The 19899-nt window shown below is 46.3% G+C and overlaps 1 protein-coding gene across 4 annotated transcripts in view; it reads left to right on the top strand.

Annotated features, from left to right (window-relative positions):
- The first annotated feature begins 8 nt into the window (after nt 1-8).
- Nucleotides 9-19899, top strand: part of LOC108248434 (synaptotagmin-like protein 2) — a 281347-nt gene continuing 261456 nt past the window's right edge. For 3 of the 4 annotated variants that reach the window (XM_037974474.1, XM_037974481.1, XM_037974479.1), the window contains exons 1-13: nt 9-1821; nt 3210-3396; nt 11473-11636; nt 11761-11860; nt 13309-13399; nt 13486-13588; nt 13677-14294; nt 15153-17363; nt 18411-18515; nt 18599-18649; nt 18744-18823; nt 18897-18962; nt 19184-19347. In XM_037974474.1, the coding sequence (XP_037830402.1) occupies nt 3296-3396; nt 11473-11636; nt 11761-11860; nt 13309-13399; nt 13486-13588; nt 13677-14294; nt 15153-17363; nt 18411-18515; nt 18599-18649; nt 18744-18823; nt 18897-18962; nt 19184-19347 (3854 nt within the window). In that variant the 5' untranslated portion in view covers nt 9-1821; nt 3210-3295. The remainder of the gene's footprint in view (nt 1822-3209; nt 3397-11472; nt 11637-11760; nt 11861-13308; nt 13400-13485; nt 13589-13676; nt 14295-15152; nt 17364-18410; nt 18516-18598; nt 18650-18743; nt 18824-18896; nt 18963-19183; nt 19348-19899) is intronic. The other variant, XM_037974476.1, reaches the window with a different exon arrangement.

The raw sequence follows: 19899 nt of genomic DNA, 5'->3' as shown, positions 1-19899 counted from the left end.
TGAAAAAAAAAAAAAAAAAAAAATGAAAGCGAAGCGGAAGCGTCGGAGCGGGGACGAGCGGAGCAGCACTGTTGATCGGTGCCCTGTGTATATAAACACTGACTGTTCTTCGAGCGCACGAGTGAAAGATGTCTGAAATATGAAAGCAATTCAATCAAATTTGACTCTACCTAAGTTTGATTCAGGATCTTCTCTGCGGTTGTCTTCGCAGAGCTTTTCTTTCTGTAATTAGATCGTGTAGCAGACAATGACTGAAGTCTTTTCTTTCTTTTTCAAATAAAGAGCAGCTTCCACAACGAATCCCCCGTGTGTGTGTCTGTGTGGTTTAGATGTTTCTCTGCTCCTCAGCAGAAGAAGGCCGTTAATCACCGATTCAGATCAGGTGTGTTAAAGCAGAGAAGCACCTAAAACCTGCAGGACAGGACAGTCGTCCTCCAGGACCAGGACTGGACCCCCGCTGATCCATAAGGGATTTCAAGATCAGTTCCCAGCCGTTGGAATGTCCTCAACAAGTCCTGGATCTTCTCTCACAGCTGGACGTCCGACATGTCCAGGAAACGTCCTCCTGAACCCCCTCAGGTGTCTCCTGTTCGATGCAGAGGAGCAGCGACTCTCGGCTCCTTCCAGTCGGTTTTCCTGTTCACGATCTGATTCCTTCGGCTCTCGGCTGCAGGTCAGGGTTGGAAGGTGGAGCCAGTTTGTGGTTCGGGTCTCTTCACCTTTCCAGATCCGTACGACACTGCAGACCACGTCCCTGTCACCCGCTCCGTTCTGAGCCTCCTTGTGAGATACACCCGGAAAGACTCCTTGCTGTTCTGGGAAATCCCTTCGTATAATGTCTGGAGTCCTTGTGAGACCAAAATGCCGCTCTCCTAAGTGGAACTAGCTGATAAATCACCAAATTTCAACAAACTCAATAATTTTTGAAGCTTCTGAGACGGAGAATTTAAAAATAACTTATTAAATAAACTCCTCGTCGACTCGTTTCGGCAGCCACAGATTTATATTTCCACCTTCGTCTCGAGTTCCACGCAGCAAAAACTACTTTTTCATAAAATCGGGTACCTTGGGTGTTTGTTTGTTTTTTTAAGTTTTGTTTTGTAGTTGTAATTTAACATCACCTGATATTCTCCCTCGTTGCTGCGGCACTTTAACACGATCAGGTCCATTTAAAAAAAAAAAAAAAAAAAAGACAACTTTATATTAAAAATTGTTGAATTATTCTGTGCTTCAGACTTTATTCGCTCACATTAAACACAAAAGCAGCTCTGCTCTCTGGAACTGAACCCCTCATCAGAACTGGAGTTTTATTTTTCCTGGTCTGAGAAGCCCTGGTCCCCGCCATCTTTAACCCGGCCCTGCTCGTTTGTTCCTGAGCGGCGAAGCGGGTCAGACTCGGGTGACGGATCCACGGACGTGTCCTGAAGGTCGTGGCGCAGATGGTTGAAGCGGCGCCACGTCGGGAGGATTTAATTGCTGTTTGACCTCCATGATCTCTCCGTCGAACTCAGAGCCTCGGCCGGTGGCGACACCTGCTGGCCGCTGCCGGTCACTACATCTGAAATCCGCTTCACCAATAAGAACAAAATTCCAAACGTCTACTTCAAACCTTCTGAGCCAGTAGAGTTTCATAAGGAGGAGGTCAAACCCAAACTGGGCGCCTCCTCCTCCTCCTCCTCCTCCTGCTGGCTCCCTCAGGCATCCAGAGGCAGACCTGCTCAGGAGGAGGAGGATGTAAAATCACTCATTTATTCCATACTTTTCATTTCCACCGACACAGCACGATGAAGAGCAGCAGAACTCTTAAAGGCGACCTGTGAGGTAAACAAGTTTTCTTCCACCTTTAAATTCTCCAAATACAATTTAAGACCGAGAGATTTACTTTGTGTGCTTCTGTTGAATTATCCCTATATTTTTCCTCATTTTGCTCTAATAATCAGAAAAAGCTTTTATCTTGTTTTATTTATTTATTTTTTATTAAAGTCGTCTGAATTCCTGCAGGATGAGAGTTTAACTTCGTCACAACAGGATCCTGTAAAGTCCGAGGGGTTGAGTCTAACCTGTTGTGTCAACAAGCCACCTCCTTGAATAAACTCCCCGAACAAGAGAAGCGGATGCTTTATTTAACTTCAAGTATTTATTCAGGGGAAAAAAACAGCAGCAGCAGCTTTTGGAGCTTGTGAAGTGTTTCCTAATGTAAGGATCCGGAAGTTCCAAAGAACAGCTGCTGGTCGCTCTTTATTTCAGGGTTTCCTCACTGAAAGATGGATGCTTCTTAAGGCGTTACAGAAAAAAGATTGAATTCTTTAAAATACTGAAGCTGGCGTACACTTCAGCTGGAGACAAAAGGCTGTCTTCAGGTCAGAAATGAGAAGACGATGCACGTAAAACAAAGATCTAATCAGGGACAGGGAGAACGGTGGTGGTTTTCAGCGGTCCTCCACTAAGTGTTTGGTTTGGACAGAGCATTGGTGGAATATTTAGGGATGTAAACCCGGAGCGGTTCAGCAGAAAGAAGTCCCGAGCAGATCTTCTGGGGCTCGTATCTAAGGATCCCCATTTGTCCCTACCGTCGTAGAGACTCTTCTAACTGGGGTCCATACGGCAAACATTACAACAAAGTTTAGATAATGAACACCGACAGTCCATAGTATGAATATAAAACCCACAGCAGCGAGGGACACACTGAGTGAGAGGAGACCAAAACGCTGACGTTTTGATGTATAATTTGTGTTTTAAAAGGAGTTTGCCTGTAAACGTTTTGGACATTTCGAATGCTCAGACGTTAGCGTGACGTCAGCTCAGTTGAACTTTACTTGTGAAAAAAATCTTCAAAAGATTAGGAAACTTAAGCCGTAGTGTAAAAACGTAAAAGAGCTCAAAATGCCACTTCAGATGGATGAAGTCCAAAGTTTTTGTGACCCCGTTTAAACTTTAAATGATCTTTCTGCCGAGACGTTTGCCTGAGCTGTAGAGCTCCAAAGAGTGCTGGTTTCGTCCAAACCCCGTTGATGTTAACGGGGACTTTTCTTTCAGTTGTTGCAGATTTCCTCCATGTCGTTTGCTGTGTTGCTGTCAAAAGTTTGATCACATTTTTGTTTCTTTCTTCTAAAGACGGGACAGTAATGAGGGTTCTTTGGGTTCATTGGTCCCTAAAAAGAAAAACAAGGAAAACTCTTTCACCACCTTTTTGTTCTTCTTGAGCGAAGCCGTGTGTCGGAACGCCTCGACTCGTGAGAACCCGTTGAAGAGGCTTCTTCACCTGTGGGACGGTGGTGTGTGGGGGGGGGCAACCATGATCGACCTGAGCCACCTGACGGAGGAGGAGCAGGAGGCCATCATGACGGTGCTGAGGAGGGACGCCGACCTGAAGAGGGCCGAGGAGGAGCGGGTCAGGTACGACACGCTGCTCTCCAGGAGCTGAAAGGGTCACACTCATTCTGTGAAAACTCCCCCCCCGATAGATTAACACGATCAGAACTGGTCCTCTACAGCTGGGGAAACCTCGATGCGAGCCCGAAACGAGACTTAACGTCAAACGGACTCGTTGGGAAAAATCCTTTTAGCCTAAAATCTGTTTGTTTCACAAGAAACTTGGCCATCCGTGTAACCGAACAGAAGGCAAGCGGATAAAAAAAGACGTCCGTAATTACATTTAGAAGTCAAGTTTGATGTAAAACAAAAAGCTTTTCATCAGGAGTTTAATCAAATTAGCCGTCCAGCCTTTGTGTCCGTCAGCGGGGGGCTGAATGCTCGCTGTGTCCGGGTCGGCCTCGTGGTTAAGGATTAAGGAATGAAGCGCTGCCCCGTCGTCACATGACGTACGGAGAAGATGAGCTGGAATGTGTTTTGAACCCTCCGCTTTATTTTGAGCTCGGCGGCCTCAACGTTGGTCATGTGAAGCTGCTCCCATTAAAGTCACACCCAGCCGGATTCTTTACGCCTTTCCTTTCCGGGTCGCCGGTCGCTGGTGTCCAGCCTGGACACCCTGGACAGGTCGCAAGTCCAACACGGAGACATGTAAAGAAAATGAGACAAAACAACCATTCACTCACACCTAGGGACAATTTAGAGTCACCAATTAACCTAACTTTGTTCTGAGGGAGGAAACCGGAGTACCGGAGTACCGGAGTACCGGAGTGGTAGTTAGTTAGCTAGCTAGTACTTTTGTTGCCTACTAGCTAACTAGTATTTAAACTAAATACGTTGACAGGCTGCCTGTCTCAAAGAAAAAGTTTGTTTCCACAATTTGTTAGTGAGTAAGCAGCAGAGGTACTAGCTAGCTTATTAGCTTGTAAACTTTTTCTTTAGTTAGCTAGTAAGTACTAGCTAGTAACTTTATAGCATTGCTATGTGTTTGCTTACGAGTAATCTTGTTTAGCTAGTAACTCTGTTATGAGTTAGCTAGTAATGGAAAAAGTAAAACCATTTATTTTTTTTATTTGCCAGTATGGCCACTGTTTCTTCAAAAACCGAAGTGGACCACCCAACGTGATTTCCACAGATAAAAATCCAGCAGTAGCGTTCCTTGAAGGAGTCCGTATTGTCCGCTACGTTACATGTCAGAGTTTTTTTTTTTTTTTTTAAGACTCTTCTTTTTTTTTTATTTTTTTTTATTTTTTCATTTTCAGCAAAGCAGCAGGACAATCATGAGGGTACATGGACCTACAAAATATAGATCAGTCCGCTAACACATGTGGGTTGACACATATAACACTGAGATCTTCAACATCATCTACATCTGTAATTGAAGGCAAACAAGATCATTGATGCAAAACAGTTACAGATTCCAACTGTCATTCAATCATTTTCATTGCAATAATTTTCATTGCAAGATAAACCGCCATGGTCCACTGAAAGAAAAAATACTGCCGTAACCCAACCCCACCCAATCCGGGAAGAGAAACAAATAAATAATAATGAGGGGAAAAGAAAGAGAGAGAGAAGGAAGGAAGGAGAAAAAAAAAAAAAAAAAAAAAAAAAATTCAGCTCCACCACAGCTCACTCATAGTATGATAGAATGAAGGTGTATAAACACACATGTACAACCACTGGTGAGCCAAGCCACAACACCTCTGCAAGGCAGGGAAGAAAAAAGGGCTACAGAGTCGGAGCAAGGTCTCAACTACCCCCGGAATCATTCAGATGTTTGAGGAAAGGCCCCCACGTTTCAACATACCTGGGTACATTATTATTGAGAGTGTGGCGTATTTTTTCAAGATGTAAACAAGAAACCATGTTATTCAGCCAACACTTAAAAGATGGAGGTGTGGCAGACTTCCAGTCTATCAGGATGATCCGTTTAGCCACCACCATCCCCAAAGAGAGAGCCTGCCGCACAGGCAAAGGAAGAGCAGAGGAGGAGTCAGATACACCAAGAATGGCAACAAGACAGTCTGAAGGAATCGGCTGTTTGTATGCAGTTTGATAAAGACAAAAAATGTTAGACCAAAAAACTGTTAAATAATGGCAATACCAGAACTGATGTCCAAGGGTGGCATTAGGAAGACCACATCTGTCACACATACTAGAATGAGTTGGGAATATTTTACTTAACCGAGCTTTAGAGTAGTGCAAACGGTGCACCACTTTAAACTGGATTAGCTGTAGCCTGGCATTAATGGAGCAGTTTTTTATTCCCATTAGCGCGCGATCCCACAGTGCAGTGGAAATTGTGACTCCCAAGTCTTTGGACCATGCATCTCTGATATGGATGGATGATGTAGGCGCAGAGAAAACATTCACAAACTGTGAAACAAGATGTCTGGATGTGGGAGGTTTACTAAGGAGATCATAAAAAATATGCTGCATTGAACAATGATTTGAACTCGAATTCGACTGGTTAGCAAAGCTCCTAACCTGCAGATAGCGAAAAAAGTTATTTGGGGTCAGATTAAATTTAGACTGTAGCTGGGGGAATGATAAAAACTGCTTCTTAGTAAAGAGGTCCTTAACAGTGGAGAGGCCCCGGCCCGACCAGACCACAAAACCAGGATCTAAAAGACCCGGCTTAAAGCAGGGATTATGACACAAAGGGGCATAAACAGAAAGACCTGGAGGTTTCAAGATTCTTTTTATTTGACTTAAAATCTTAATTGAATTTCTAAGTATAAAGTCGAGCCTCTTAACAGGAATATTAGGTTTTGAGAATAATATTGCAGGCAGCGAAGCAGAGGTTTGTATTAATGCGTTATGGGATTCAATCTGAGGCCAGCCAGGAACCGTGCCATGAGGGTTCACCGCCGTGGCAGAGTCCGAGCTCCAGAATGTCCAAGCTCTTGCATTGCAGGCCCAATAATAATGCCTAAAGACCGGAAGGCCAAAACCACCCTCCCCCCTGGCCTTCTGCAAATGTGCCTTAGAGATTCGGGAAGGTTTGTATGCCCATATGAACGGCATGATGATTGAATCTAATGTTTTAAAAAAGGAGGAAGGAATACATATCGGGATATTTTGAAAAAGGTAAATAAACTTAGGAAGCACAACCATTTTGATAATATTAATACGACCAATTAATGAGAGTGGGAGTAACTGCCAGCTGTCAATCCATTTTTTGAGCTTAGAGAGTAAGTCTATATAATTCAGTTGAAAAAGTAGCTTGGAGTCTACAGGAATATTGATACCAAGGTACACAAAATGATCATGGGCGATTGTGAATGGTAGACTATTCAGGAAGCCAGAGTCAAGTCCATCCGACAGGGGCACAAGAGCAGATTTAGTCCAATTGATTGTGAATCCAGAGAGCTGTCCAAAACTCTGCAGCAAACTAAGGAGCGGAGGAAGAGACACCTTAGCATCAAGTAATGTCAGAACCACATCATCCGCATACAAGCCAATGACGTGCTCAGATCCACCACAGGTGATACCGGAGATGCATTGATTAGACCTGATGGCAACAGCCAAAGGCTCTAGCGCCAAGGCAAACAGCATGGGAGACAAGCAGCAGCCCTGCCTCGTACCGCGTTTCAGTAGAAACGCCGGTGATCTATCCCTATTGGTCAACACATGAGACCTGGGATGAGCATACAGCATTTTTATGAGAGACAAAAATTTAGTGCCAAAGCCAAATCTTTCAAGAACAGCGAACATGTAATCCCACTCCACCTGATCAAATGCCTGCTGAGCGTCCAGAGATATGACAGCTGAATTAGTATGAGCAGAGGAGTACATGATGTTAAGTAACCGTCTCGGGTTGGAGAATGAGAATCTTTCTGGGATGAAACCAGATTGATCTGGATGTACCAGATCACTAATGTGGGAGGATAATCGATTAGCTAAAACCTTAGCAATAATTTTCTGATCAGAGTTAAGCAGGCTCAAGGGGCGATAGGATGCCACATTGGTAGGATCTCTGTCCTTTTTAAGTAAGAGACAAATATTGGCATCATATAAGGACTGAGGAAAATGTCCAGCCTCAATAGAAGACCTAACCATACGCAATATCAGTGGCGACACCGTATCGATATGGGCCTTATAAAACTCAATACCAAAGCCATCAGGGCTGCATGCCTTTCCACTGGGAAAAGAGCGGATTGCTGCCTTTATTTCCTCCAGGGTTACATCAGCCTCCAGCTTTAGCCTGGAGTCATTTGTAAGAGATGGGATGTTCAATGGTCGAATAAAGCATGCAATATCCTCTGCAGATGCAGCTGTGTTGGAGGCATAAAGCTGGCTGTAGTATTGAAAGAAAGTTTTATTAATCAGCTTATGATCTGTTAAAAGCTGACCAGTTGGGGAGATTATCTTATTAATTGCTCGCTCTGCCTGCACACCCCTCAACTGCCTAGATAGTATTTTATCTGCCTTGTCCCCCAGTTCAAAGTACCTCTGACGCAGCTTCTGAATGTCATCCATAACCCGGTCACCCAAAATACAGTTATATTCATACTTTAAATTCACAATAGAAGCGAATATTTGGTCAGAGTCGGAGCTACGGAACGTGTCTTCTAAGATAATTAATTGCTTTTCAATTTCAGCCAGACGGCTACGTCTGACTCTTTTGGCATTGGATTGATATGAAATAATATCACCCCTTATTACGACCTTGAAGGATTCCCAGAGAGTAGAATCAGAGACAGCCCCATTATCATTGTAAGCCAGAAAATCTGAGATCTTATTGGAAACAAATTTGCAGAAGGAGCTGTCTAAATTCAAGGAGGGATTTAGTTTCCAGTTGTATTGTCCTTTTTGAATATCAAAGTTAAATTCAACTGACAGTGGTGCATGGTCAGATATGAGAATAGCGTGGTAAGTAGATTTAATAACCCGGGGTAATAAGGTTGAGTCAACCAGGAAATAGTCAATTCTTGTAGAGGATTTGTGAACTGGGGAAAAAAAGGAGTATTGCCTCTCTAAAGGATGCAGATGCCGCCAGACGTCAACCAAGTCTAAAGACTCTGCTAACTTGGTGATAACTGATGTAGACTTTAACAGTGGGGCCGATTTGGGGGAGGACCTGTCAAGCAAAGGGTCGAGGTAGCTGTTAAAATCACCCCCAACAATTATCTTATATTCGCTGTGCTCTGCTACAAGATTAAATACTTTTTTATAAAAGTCTGGACAGTCAAAATTGGGTGCATATATATTGAGAAGGGCCAAAGGGACAGAGTTGAGGATGCCAGTAACAAGAATGTATCTCCCACCTGAATCAGTCACCTGTGTCTTAAATATAAACGGTGTGGTTTTGCGGATGAGAATGGCAACCCCTCTCGCCCTGGAGGTGAAGTTGGATTGGTAGACCTGTGATACCCAGGATGTCCTCAAGCGTCTCTGCTCTGTAGGCGAGACATGAGTTTCCTGTAAGAACACAACATCAGAGGAAAGATGTTTCAAGTGAGAAAAGACCTTGCCCCTCTTGAGAGCCTTGCCCATGCCTCTACAGTTCCAAGTGATAAAGGTGATGGGGTTTATGGCCGGCCCTGGAGCACCGTCAGGGTACATTCAGAATGGTCGATAGAAAGACGCTGTTGGAGCCGAATAAGGGGAAAACAAAGAAAAGGAAAGAAAAGACCAAGAAAAAAAAGAATGCAATGAAATAGAAAATTGGACCCGCCACCACACACTCTCCCTGAATCCCCCACCCACACCCACCCTCCACCCCAAAGAGAAAACACTTACCCCCCCTGGACTGCCCAACTCCCACTCCCCAATGGCAGTGGAAAAAATAGGCAGAGCTTCCCTTTGAACTTAGGGAGGCTGCTGGGAACTGAACAGAGCAACACACTACCGGAGATGCCATAACCACTCCGAAATGAGGAGCTAAACCCCATGAATCTCCAAGAAACAAACAGTTCTAAAGGAACACCTGGTTAAATGTAGGTTTCAGCGCTTATGTATATAAAGAAAACAATGAAATATGCAAAATAGTCAATATGAAGTTAAGACAAAATTAAATAATTAATACCCTACATGACAATACAAGCTGTAACCAATACGGCTAGAAAATGTAATAAGAGGAAACGCCACAAACCGAGCAACGCATTGAAGTACCGAAATGAACAATGTCCGAGCGGACCGGACCGATCAACCTCGGATCAGCCAGAGATGGAGCGAGCGAAACGATCAGCCTCCTCCGGAGAGAGAAAGGTCTTAATGTTGTTGTCGTGCGCCACCTGCAGCTTGGCTGGATAGCGCAGCGAGCACTTGGCGCCAGCCTCGGTTAGCTTTTTCCTCACGTTGTTGTAGGCCATCCGCTGTGACAGGACCTCAGCCGTGTAGTCAGGAAAGATGGACACGCGGGCTCCGTTGTACATCAGAGGTGAATTCAGGCGGCTGAGTCGCAGGATGTTAGCCATGTCCTTTTCGTTGTGGATCTTTGCGATGATGGCTCGCGACCGCTCCTCAGGTGGTGGTTTGGACCTGAGGCTACGATGGGCGCGGTCCACCTTAACGGGCTTGACGAAGTTCTCCTTCCCAAGCAGATCCGGTAACAGCCGGGAAATAAACTCAGTAGGGCGCCCCTGTTCCTCGCCTTCTTTAATTCCAAGCACTCTGATGTTGCACCTGCGGGACCTACCCTCCAGATCACTTAGCTTCACCTTTAGCAGAGAGTTAGCTTCGCGGAGCCGTTCACAGGAGGCTTCTAGGGCTGAGATGCGGCCATCAGCAGACGACATAGCTTCATCAATGGTGTTGACTCGGCTCTCTATTTCCCGCTGTTGGTTCTGGACGGTGGCAAGGGAAGCTTCAATAGCATCAAGACGACCCCCTATTGACTTTTTCAGGTCGTCAATGAGGTCAAAAAGTTTGGCGACTTGCAGGCCCTGCGCGGTAACAGCAGCCAGGATAGATTCGTTGCTAGCTCCAGAGCTCGGCTGAGCGGTCTCCTTCTGTGCGCCGTCCTTCTTCCCCATTGCGAATGAAAAATATCAAAAAAAGTAATCCCACTCACTTTAAGCAAAAGAAAAATGAAAAAAAGACCAGGTATGTTAATTTGAAAAACAAAGTTTATGGAGATTCCACGGAGCCCCACCAAAAAGCGTCTACTCCATTGCAGCGCTCTAGCGCCCCCCCATGTCAGAGTTTTAACCAATAATCTCGCACAGCCGGACCCTCAGAGTGTCTGCTGGGGTCGACCCACAGCTACTACCGTCTTTGTTCGGTTTCTGTAAAACTGACGGCGTTACAGCCGTATTTGTGACTAGCGCTGCAGAGGAAAAATAAGCAAAAATGTGGATTATTTGCGATCCCGGTAACTAAAATAGCTGATAATCTTCCTTTAAATCCAAGTTTTCTAACAAATGCGTCTTCAAATTTCCTTTAAAATTGACCATTTTTCTCTGCTGGCTGCTGTAGTTCTGGAAAATCCCTTCGTATAATGTTTGGCACATTGTGAGGCTCTCCATGACCAATAAACCAATGAACAAATTCAGCTTTTTTTCCCTGGTGATAAACTCCCGAATTTCAATAAACTACGTCTCATTTAGAAGCTTTTGAGACAGAATTTGACAATAATCAGACCTCGACAATGAGAACTTCCTGACGGTGGCTCGTTTTATTTTTTTTCATCATGGCTGACATGTGTGTTGATTAGCTGTGGTGACCATTTTAATAAACCTCCTGCGCCATACAGCTTTAAACAATAAAATGATAAAGATACAATAAGCTGTCATGATTAACCTGCCCTGCTGTCCGGATGTGTTGGAACATCTGTAGAAAAAACCCAAAGTGAAAAACAAACACTTTGAACCGTGAAGAAGCTGAAATCAGATTTTAAGCAAAACAAGAAAACCTTTTTGCTGGTGAAACGACAGCAGTTTACTCAGCATTCCTACTTTATTGGGTTTATTAAGTTTTAACCTTATTAAATTAAATTAAAACATCAAATTCTGTGAAGTGTTTTTGTTCTGCAGTGTATAAGACAAAGTGGCTCTCAGCTCGCTGCGCATAAAGAACTATAAAATTGGAGAAAAATGTCACGACTTTGACGGACTTTGACGACTGAGCTTGAATTTTTTTTGTCTTTTCTGACAGAAAATTGGAGAAAGTCCTTCCCAGCGCGTCTCGGCCAGGCGTCAAGCTGAAGTACCTGACAGGAGAATGGTTTTACGAGGCCAAGTCTCGCCGACACGACGACAAAATCCACGGCTCGGAAATCATTCTGGCGGCCATGAAGCAGGAAAAAGCAGCCAGTTCAGGTTTGTTGGTTTCAGTGAGCGTCCAGCGACAGAACCTGTGGGCTGGTTCGTTCCCCCCTGAGGTCATTCAGCTTGAACAAACTGCTCCGTTCTGCTGTTCTCAACCCTCCTCTTCCTCCTGCAGATGGGTCTCCGAGAACCGACAGATCCAAGACGCCCGGCGGCCAACGCTCGGACGTCGTGGCTCCACCGAAACCTGCCAGATGCTTCGAGCTGGAGAAAAAGTACACAATTGGTTCTGTGTGTTTGTCTGAAACATGTTCAGCTGGAGTTGAGTTTCGCTCTCAGACGGGCTGTGATCGATCCACAGTATTGTGCAAATGTCGTTCCTCGTTTCTTTAGATTTTACTTTCTTTAAATTCTTTAAAAAATGGTGCAAAACGACGCTTCCTCAAGACCTCTGAGGGTCTGAAAGTTTCTCTTTGGTTGCTTTTTCCTTTCTTTTCTTTTTTTGCCCGCTTTGTGACCATCATCGGATTAATATTTATTTGTTTGTTCTTTTATAATTTGTTTAAATAATTTCACATTTTGTTAAGTTGCCTATCGTTGACTTTTGAATCACTGAGGCAGTAAAACAATTCTTAAGTCAGGGAATGAACCTGAGCTCAAACTCAAAATGGCAAAAAAACTATTTCAAAAAATGATCTTTAGGCAATTTATTACAATCATCATTATTTATCATTATTATTATTATTTTCATCCTTGTTGTTTCTTTTCATTTAGAAGCACAAACTGCCCAACACGCCTCCGCGATCAAGAACTTAAAAAACGACTGAAAATGAAGCCAAAATCCAAAGAAAATCTTTGAGAGATCTTAAAAAAAATCTGGGAAATTACTGCTAAATATCACTTTTAAAAGATTACAAGAAAACTGGTATTCTGGGAAGCAAAAGGACAAAGAAACTAGTGGTGGATTGAATCTTTTGCACAGTATCGTATGTTTTTAAAGCTCAAAGCGAGGTACTCCTGTTGAGTTCAGTTCTGGTTTCTGAGTGTCTTGTGACTGGTGCGACTCGAAGCTGGTTTTATGACTCCACAGCCACTGCACCACACGTTCAACACGTAGCATGAATTAAAGTTTAGCTGCATGACGGATAAACTAAATGTAAGTTTGTGACCCGGCTGAGGCGGTCAGAAGACGGCTTTTATGGCAGAACCAATATTTGATTTAGCTTCCAACTTTTTTTGTTTTTTTTCTACACCTCTAAATATGTTTACACACTGAAAGGTACTACTGCAAGGATTAACACAAGTAAACACGTCAAATTTACATTTTGCTGAAAATGTTTTATATTTAAATATTAATTAAAAAAATAAAAGTTTTGATGCATTTCGGAGAAAAATAACAAGCTAGTTCAAGTTTAAAAACTTGAACAAGTTTTTATTGTTCTGGAGTGACGTCACCAGGAGTTCCGGCGAGCTGCTGACATTATACAAAGGGATTTCCCCACACTATGGCAAAGAAAAAGGCTCTAGTTGGAAGGAAATTAAAAAACAAAGAATTATTTCTGAACTCACTCCTGTCAGAAAGCTTGGATTTAAAGGCAGATTATCTACTGTTTTAGTTTTCAGGATCCCGAGCCGTTTCACTGCAAACGTCAGTGTTTTTGCTGATTATCCTGACACTAAATTAATATTCTCTGACACGCTCCTTGTGCTTCTTTCAAACAAGTGCTTCCGAGCGAACGTCTGAAAGTTTAATTTCACCTCACAGCAAAGCGGAGAAAGAAAATCGGTTCTCAGGAGTTTCTTCTCTAAGGATGGTAGGTTCCGTGGGTTTATTTTATTTTATTTTTTCTGTTTCACTGCGGCTGTTTTGACGTAACGTTCGCCCTCTTTTCCCTTCAAGCCGAGGCACAACCCCTTCAACCGGGCGTCCCTGGCTGATGTCGACGCTCCTGAAAATAAGCCAGACCTGTCGATCCATCAGGACCAGGACCTGCAGGAGACAGGTCGGAACTGAGATTTGGACCTGAAATATTCAGAAACCTTCCAGCTCGGCGTCACAGTGCCTCTTTTGTTTTGTTTTCTCCCACTCAGAGCCCGTTCCTTCACTGAAGAGCCACCCGGCGGGGGATTCCAGCCAGACGTCGGGGGGCTCCATCACATCAGGCGGTTCCTCCACGGGCTTCAGGCCGGTGCCCAAGAAGAGGACGCTGCTCCTGAGCCGCAGCCAGCTTCGACACGACGATGGCGACGACAGCCAGTGGGGTTTGGACGCTCAGCTGAGCCCTACAGAGGTGGTTCCCGCTCCAAGGCGGCAGCGGCGGCACCCCCAGCAGGGGTCAGGCTCCAACCCGTCCTGCCCTGAGAGCAAAGGTGAAGCGCAGCGGGAAGGCGCTTTAAATCTGCCCGTTCACGAGGAAGCCCCCCCGCAGGTTTCCAGTAGTTTGAGCCTGGAGAGGGAAGGAAACGTGGCGAGGTCGACGCCCAGGTCGACGCCCGCTTTCATTCCGAACACAGAGGTAGGGTCTCTCCCCTCTCCGGCGAGAGTCTTTTCTGCTTCCAGAGCGGCTCCGATCACCAGGACGGACGGGAGCGCTGGAAGGGAAACGGCAAAGTGGGAAAAAGATGGCGACGACCCGACGCAAAGAGGGCGAGCAACCTCCGACCTGTTCGGCGGGCGGGAGGAGCCGAGTTTGACCCGAAGTGCTGCCGGTGGGTTTGCATCCAGGAAACAACTTTATGCTTCCCGCTTCCAGAACTTCAGTTATTTATGTTTTTTCTGTTTCCTGTTTCAGTTTTACCTGAAACCCCCTCCTCCATCACGCTCTCCATAATATTTATACATTTAAAATCAAAGTGTTTTTGTTTTTCTCACAGATTCTAAGCTCAACACATGAAACATATGGTATCTTAAATATTTACAATTAATTCACAGTTTTCTCACCTCGATCTTTGACATAACTTCATCAGATAACAAAAACCACTTCATAGCACTTTCTAATAACTACACCTTATGTAGCATATTTAATCATTAATAAATGATTAATTAACCTTTAAAACATTAATTAACACACATATACATAGAATAGTTAATTCATGAGTTATTAAGCATTAATAAACATTGAAAATTTGGACGTAATTAGCCTTTATGGGTAACACCTTAAATAAAGTGTTAATTTACAGTGTAATAAGTATGAATTATCCGTAATTAATGATGTTTTCAAGGGTAATTAATCATTTATTAATGATTAAATAAGGCTAAATAAAGTGTAGTTATTAGAAAGAAACTTTTGTTTTTCGGGTATTTAGCTTTAAATTGAGCTCTAAGATTGTTATAATGAATAGTTTCCAGAGCTGAATGTAAAAAAAAACTTCATAATATCCTTTTTATTTATATAATCTGAGTTACAAACAGCTTTAATATGCTATGATGTTACAGAGTGGAAGATATAATAGATTGCCGTAGGAGTCTGTGAGTTGGTATTCTGACGTTTTAATAATAAAAAACGGACCAAACGCCAATCGGAGCTTCCTGAGCGTTAAATTTATTGTCTCACTTTTTTTTTTCAGAGCCAGATCCTCCCGTTTCCTACGATCTCACCTTCATCGACAAGCCCGCGCAGCAAAAGCAGAAATCCAATCCGACCGATGTTTTTCAGCTGTCCACCCAAAGCGCCAGCCCCACGGGCGAGGACGAAGACGCCATCGCCAAGGTGCTGGACTGGTTCAGCCGCAGCACGGACAGCAACGACTGGCTGGATGCGGACGACGAGCCGCGGCGGGCGGCGGGGAGCGACGAGCAGCGATCAGCAGCCAGGAGGGCCGGAGGGGAAGGGCAGCTTGACGGAGGGGAAGGGAAGGTGGGAGCGCCGGAATCGGGGAGGAGACCCGGAAAAGGAGGCAAGACCCGAGAGGACGCTGATAAGGATGCGAGAGAAAGAATGCCTTTACAGGACGTAAGCGACGCCGCCGAGGAAAACCAACCAGTGACGATCTCTCACCTGAAATCCTTCTGGGAGAAAAGCAACTCCAGTCCGAGGATAGTCTTCAGTAAACCGCTGACGTCTGCTGACAGGGGACCAAACGCCGACATCTCCTCTGTGCCTGAAAGTTACGGTGTGAAGGGAATCCAGGAGAAATACGGCTCAGGGCTGCAGCTAAACCATCAGCAGCAAGAAGAAACTCTGACGTTTAACTCAAACCAGAGAAACGACAATCATCCCAGACCGTCAGAAAGATCAGTCATCGAGTCTGACGGCGTCTCTGGGGTCAAACCAAAGCTGCCGCCACAGTCGGACCAAACGCCACGCCGAGATCTGCCGTCCAGCAGCCGCCCTGTGACGGATCCCCAATCGTGGGTCAGGCTTGACTCCGAGGAGCTCCTTCTGTCCAGGAGCGACTCATATGGGGACTGCGAACAAGACGAGAGCAACGAACCAGCCGCTGCCGAAGCCCAAAGTCACGGAGGTCCAGGTGAAGATGTTCAGCAGAGGGACGGCGGGGCTAAAGACAGGCGTCCGAGCTTGTCTCCGAAAAGACGAGCCGGTGTTGCTCATCAGGAGAGGACGAGCGTCCCTCAGGTGAGCAGGCAGGCGTCGCGGCAGCAGGAAAGCACAGCAGAGAGAATCAAGCAGCTCAGGTCCTTCTGGGACCAAGAGCGCAACAAGCCCTCGATTTATACCGGAAGGCCTAAAGGTCCGGGAAATGGGAAGGCGGCTCGTGGAGCGGGCCAGGCCAGACTAAACAAACGCTTCACGAAGTCAGAGTTCGACCTGACCTCAGTCGGAAACGAGTCGGGCAGCGACGAGGACGGCGGCAACAGCTTTGCTGTTCTCCCACCGAGTCGGAGGCTGGATAAGCCGTCTCCGTCCCTCGGCACGAGTCGGGCTCAGTTCAACACCCTGCGGGAGTTCTGGGACGAGGCCACGGCTGACCCCAGGGGACTGCTGACCTCCGGCAAACAGAAGACTTCCAGGAGGACAGAGGCGCCACGAGCCCAGCTCTTGCCTCAGAGCGCTGAGCCGGAGGTTTATCCCTTAAGCCCCACCACGGAGAAAACCAAAGGAGCTGTCACAAAGTCGTGTCTGTCGCCTCAGAGTCGAACAAAGTCTCCGCGGGACAGAGGGACGGGGTCGGGGTCAAAGGTGCAGGACAGTCTGCCCAGTTATGTGCCGGCTGAGATGGGGCAGCAGAAACGGTCCAGAAGGAGCTCTAAGGATCACAAAGAGAAGTCCTCCAAAGCCCAAAACGGCAGAGAGGTTCCATCTCCAAAGAGCAGGAAAGACAGCTTTAGCTTTTCCAGCAGCCGTGGGAATTCTCTGCGCCGCGCCACAAGTATGTTCACTCTGAGTACGGACGGGGAGAACACGGGTCCAGACCAGCTGCGAACGGAGGCGGAGCCCGTCCAGACCCTGGGCCGAAAGCCCAGGCAGAGCACAGGGAAAGGCCCCCTGTCCCGAGGCTCCTCGGACGAGTCGGGGACTCCGGCTCCACGGGCGCGAGCGTTTGTCCCAACCGACTACCGCCACTATCTTGGGACGACAGACGACCATGGCGTCCACGAGGCGCCCGGCCCCGTGCTCGGCGACGACGGGCCGGACGGGCTCGACCCGGGCGGGCCGCTGAGCGCCAGCACGCCGACGAGCTCGGAGGATCGTCCCGGCAGGAGGCCCAACAAGACGAGTCAGCGACCGGCGTGGCCCACTTACAGTGAGTCCGACACGGGCCACGAGTCGTCGATGAGCAGCACGTCAGAGACCTGGTCCAGGAACAGCTCAAACCGTGAGCCCACTTCAGCTTTTATTCACTTTTTATTCTCTTAAAGGGGAGCTATTATCCTTGAACAAGTCAGGATAGGTCTGTGGGCTTTAAAACACAAAATCATTCTCAGGTGTTGACATTTCAGCTGGTCAATTCTGACTGTACTGAGCTCATTTCAGAATGAGCCGTTTTAGGGTTACGTCACTTTGATGCAAATTAGCTGCTGTTGGCCACGCCCCCCCAACTCAGTGTCCCATCTGAAAAAATAAAAACTCACTGAAGGATTAAACACTGCAGATCTGACGCACATTTATATCGTTATTAATTCAAACTCTGAGGATTCTGACTATGGGACAGGGGCATTTAGCAGTTCCGAAACGGCATTCCGAAACCCGACTGGTAGCGGGTCGGGACGCCGGCAGCCAACAACGGAACATTGTTCAGTAGTAAAACCAGCAGAACAAATGTGACGGTCGTCTTGTAATAAAATGGGCGGAGCTCCACTTGGGTTGCTAGGGGAGGGGCTGGGCTCGGCTTGGGGTTGCTAGGTAACGGGGATTGTGATGCAACAGTCCCGAGGTTTTTGAAACAGGTCGTTCTGCAGACAGAAAACATTTACTTATTGCTAAAAAACATATGAGTGGCGTGTTTTTTTGCACTTGGACTGTTTCTAGAAGCAGCAGATCCCCAGATGGAAGCACAAAAACATGCAAAAAGTCAATTTTGAATAATAGGTCCCCTTTAAAGCAGTTTTAGCTTCAATGTCGCCTCATTGAAGAGGTTCGGTCATAAAAAAACTCACCCTTTATATAAAATGTTTTTCCTCTCTTGGGTTTAATTTTTACCAGAGAGAAAAGGAAATGAAACAAGCTCCCAGACATCCAGAGTCCATCAGGCTTTTCATGGAGCTCCTGAGGGACCGGTGGTTTCAGCCTGAAAACAAACAAAGTGTCACACCACATAATCTTAAAAAAAAAACAACCTGATTGATCAGTGGGACTCGTCAGTGTTCAGAAGCAGCAGGTTTGGTTGATCGGAGGGTTTATGTTTTTGTTTTTCCGTCTGAAGGAACAAACGATGACGACCTAAACCCAGTGAGGAAGGCTTTGTGGCGAGCTGAAGCGTGGCCGAAAAACCTGGCCAAGAGCCTGGAGGACATCACGGCGCCACCACGTGAGCACGCCTGCGCCCGCGTTGGGTTCAGTTCTCACCTGTTCCGATGATTCTGAACGTTCTGCTTTTGTTTTTTCTCGCAGGACAAGAAAGAAGACCGGAGCAAAGCGCCGATCTCAGGCGCAGCAGTAATGGTAAGACCTGCCTGATCTTTCATCCGGCGAATAGTTTACGTACTTCCTGTGTAGTCAGATGTGTTTCCTGCTTCCCGTCTCTCCAACCGCGCAGTTTCGGCCTCGTCGTCGTTCTCCGACCCGGAGCACCTGAAGAAGATGAGCCGATCCGTGCCTTCGTTCTTACAGGAGGAGGTAAACCTTCCCGCCGCCCTCCGGTTCTGGGAACTCCTGCTCTGCGCCCGTGTAAACGTGCTCTTGGTTTCAGGACGGTGGCGGGCCGACGGCGGGCGGCTCCATGACGACGCTCAGCGGCTCATCTGGCGCGGCCTCGGTACGTTGTCACGCACGAAGCTGCTTCCTGCCTGTGGCAAAACCTTTCTTCCATCCAGAATTTCACAACTGCATCTGCGACCCGTGTTGGAGAAACGAGACGCAGCTTTGAGTTGTTATTTTTAAATTCTCCGCCTCAGAATGAGGCGCAGTTTGTCAAAATTTGGCGACTCTACAGCAAGGAGTAATGGTTCACCTTAAAGGAAATTTTTTTGCTCCCAGCTGAGCGGAAGCGTGATGACCGTGTACGGCGGCGACTTCGTGGAGGTCCAGGGCAGCGTCCACTTCTCCATCAACTACGTCCAGAAGCTCCGAGAGTTTCACATCTTCGTGGCCGAGTGCCGCGACCTGGCAGCGGTGGACCCGAAGAGGAACCGCTCCGACCCGTGAGTTCCCCGCAACGTGTTTCAGAAGGGGGCGGGGGAGTACTGTTTTCACTGCGTAGACGTGCTGCTTTGGTAAAACTGTGTAAATATGTAATAAAACTGAAGCACTTCAAACGTGCACAACTAAAATATCTGAAGAGGTTCTTCCCACTGAAGACCAGACTGTGACCGACTGGAGATAAAAAAAAACTGAAAAAATTAAGAAATAATAAAAAACAATTTTGGTTCACGTGAATTAAAAATGAATTTACTTATCAGTCGTGGGAAAGTCACTGTTTATTCACAGTTACACATGGTTTTAGATTAATTCCAAGTAACAACAACAGTTAAGGGGTTATGGCCTTTTTGCCCAGGGTTAGGGTTAGCGTTTTCTCAGGGTTTAAGGGGTTATGGCCGTGTTGCCCACGGCTGGAGTTAGGGTCTCTGTAGGGTTTGAAGGGTTAGGGCCTTTTAGCCCAAGGCTAGGGTTAGGGTCTCCTCAGGGTTTGAGGGGTTAGGGCCTTTTGGCCCATGGCTAGGGTTAGAGTCTCCTCAGGGTTTGAGGGGTTAGGG

The sequence above is a fragment of the Kryptolebias marmoratus genome, linkage group LG2, assembly GCF_001649575.2.
Source record: "Kryptolebias marmoratus isolate JLee-2015 linkage group LG2, ASM164957v2, whole genome shotgun sequence".
Taxonomy (NCBI): domain Eukaryota; kingdom Metazoa; phylum Chordata; class Actinopteri; order Cyprinodontiformes; family Rivulidae; genus Kryptolebias; species Kryptolebias marmoratus.
The sequence above is the reverse complement of the archived record's forward strand: the minus strand, read 5'-3'. Positions and strand labels throughout refer to the sequence as shown.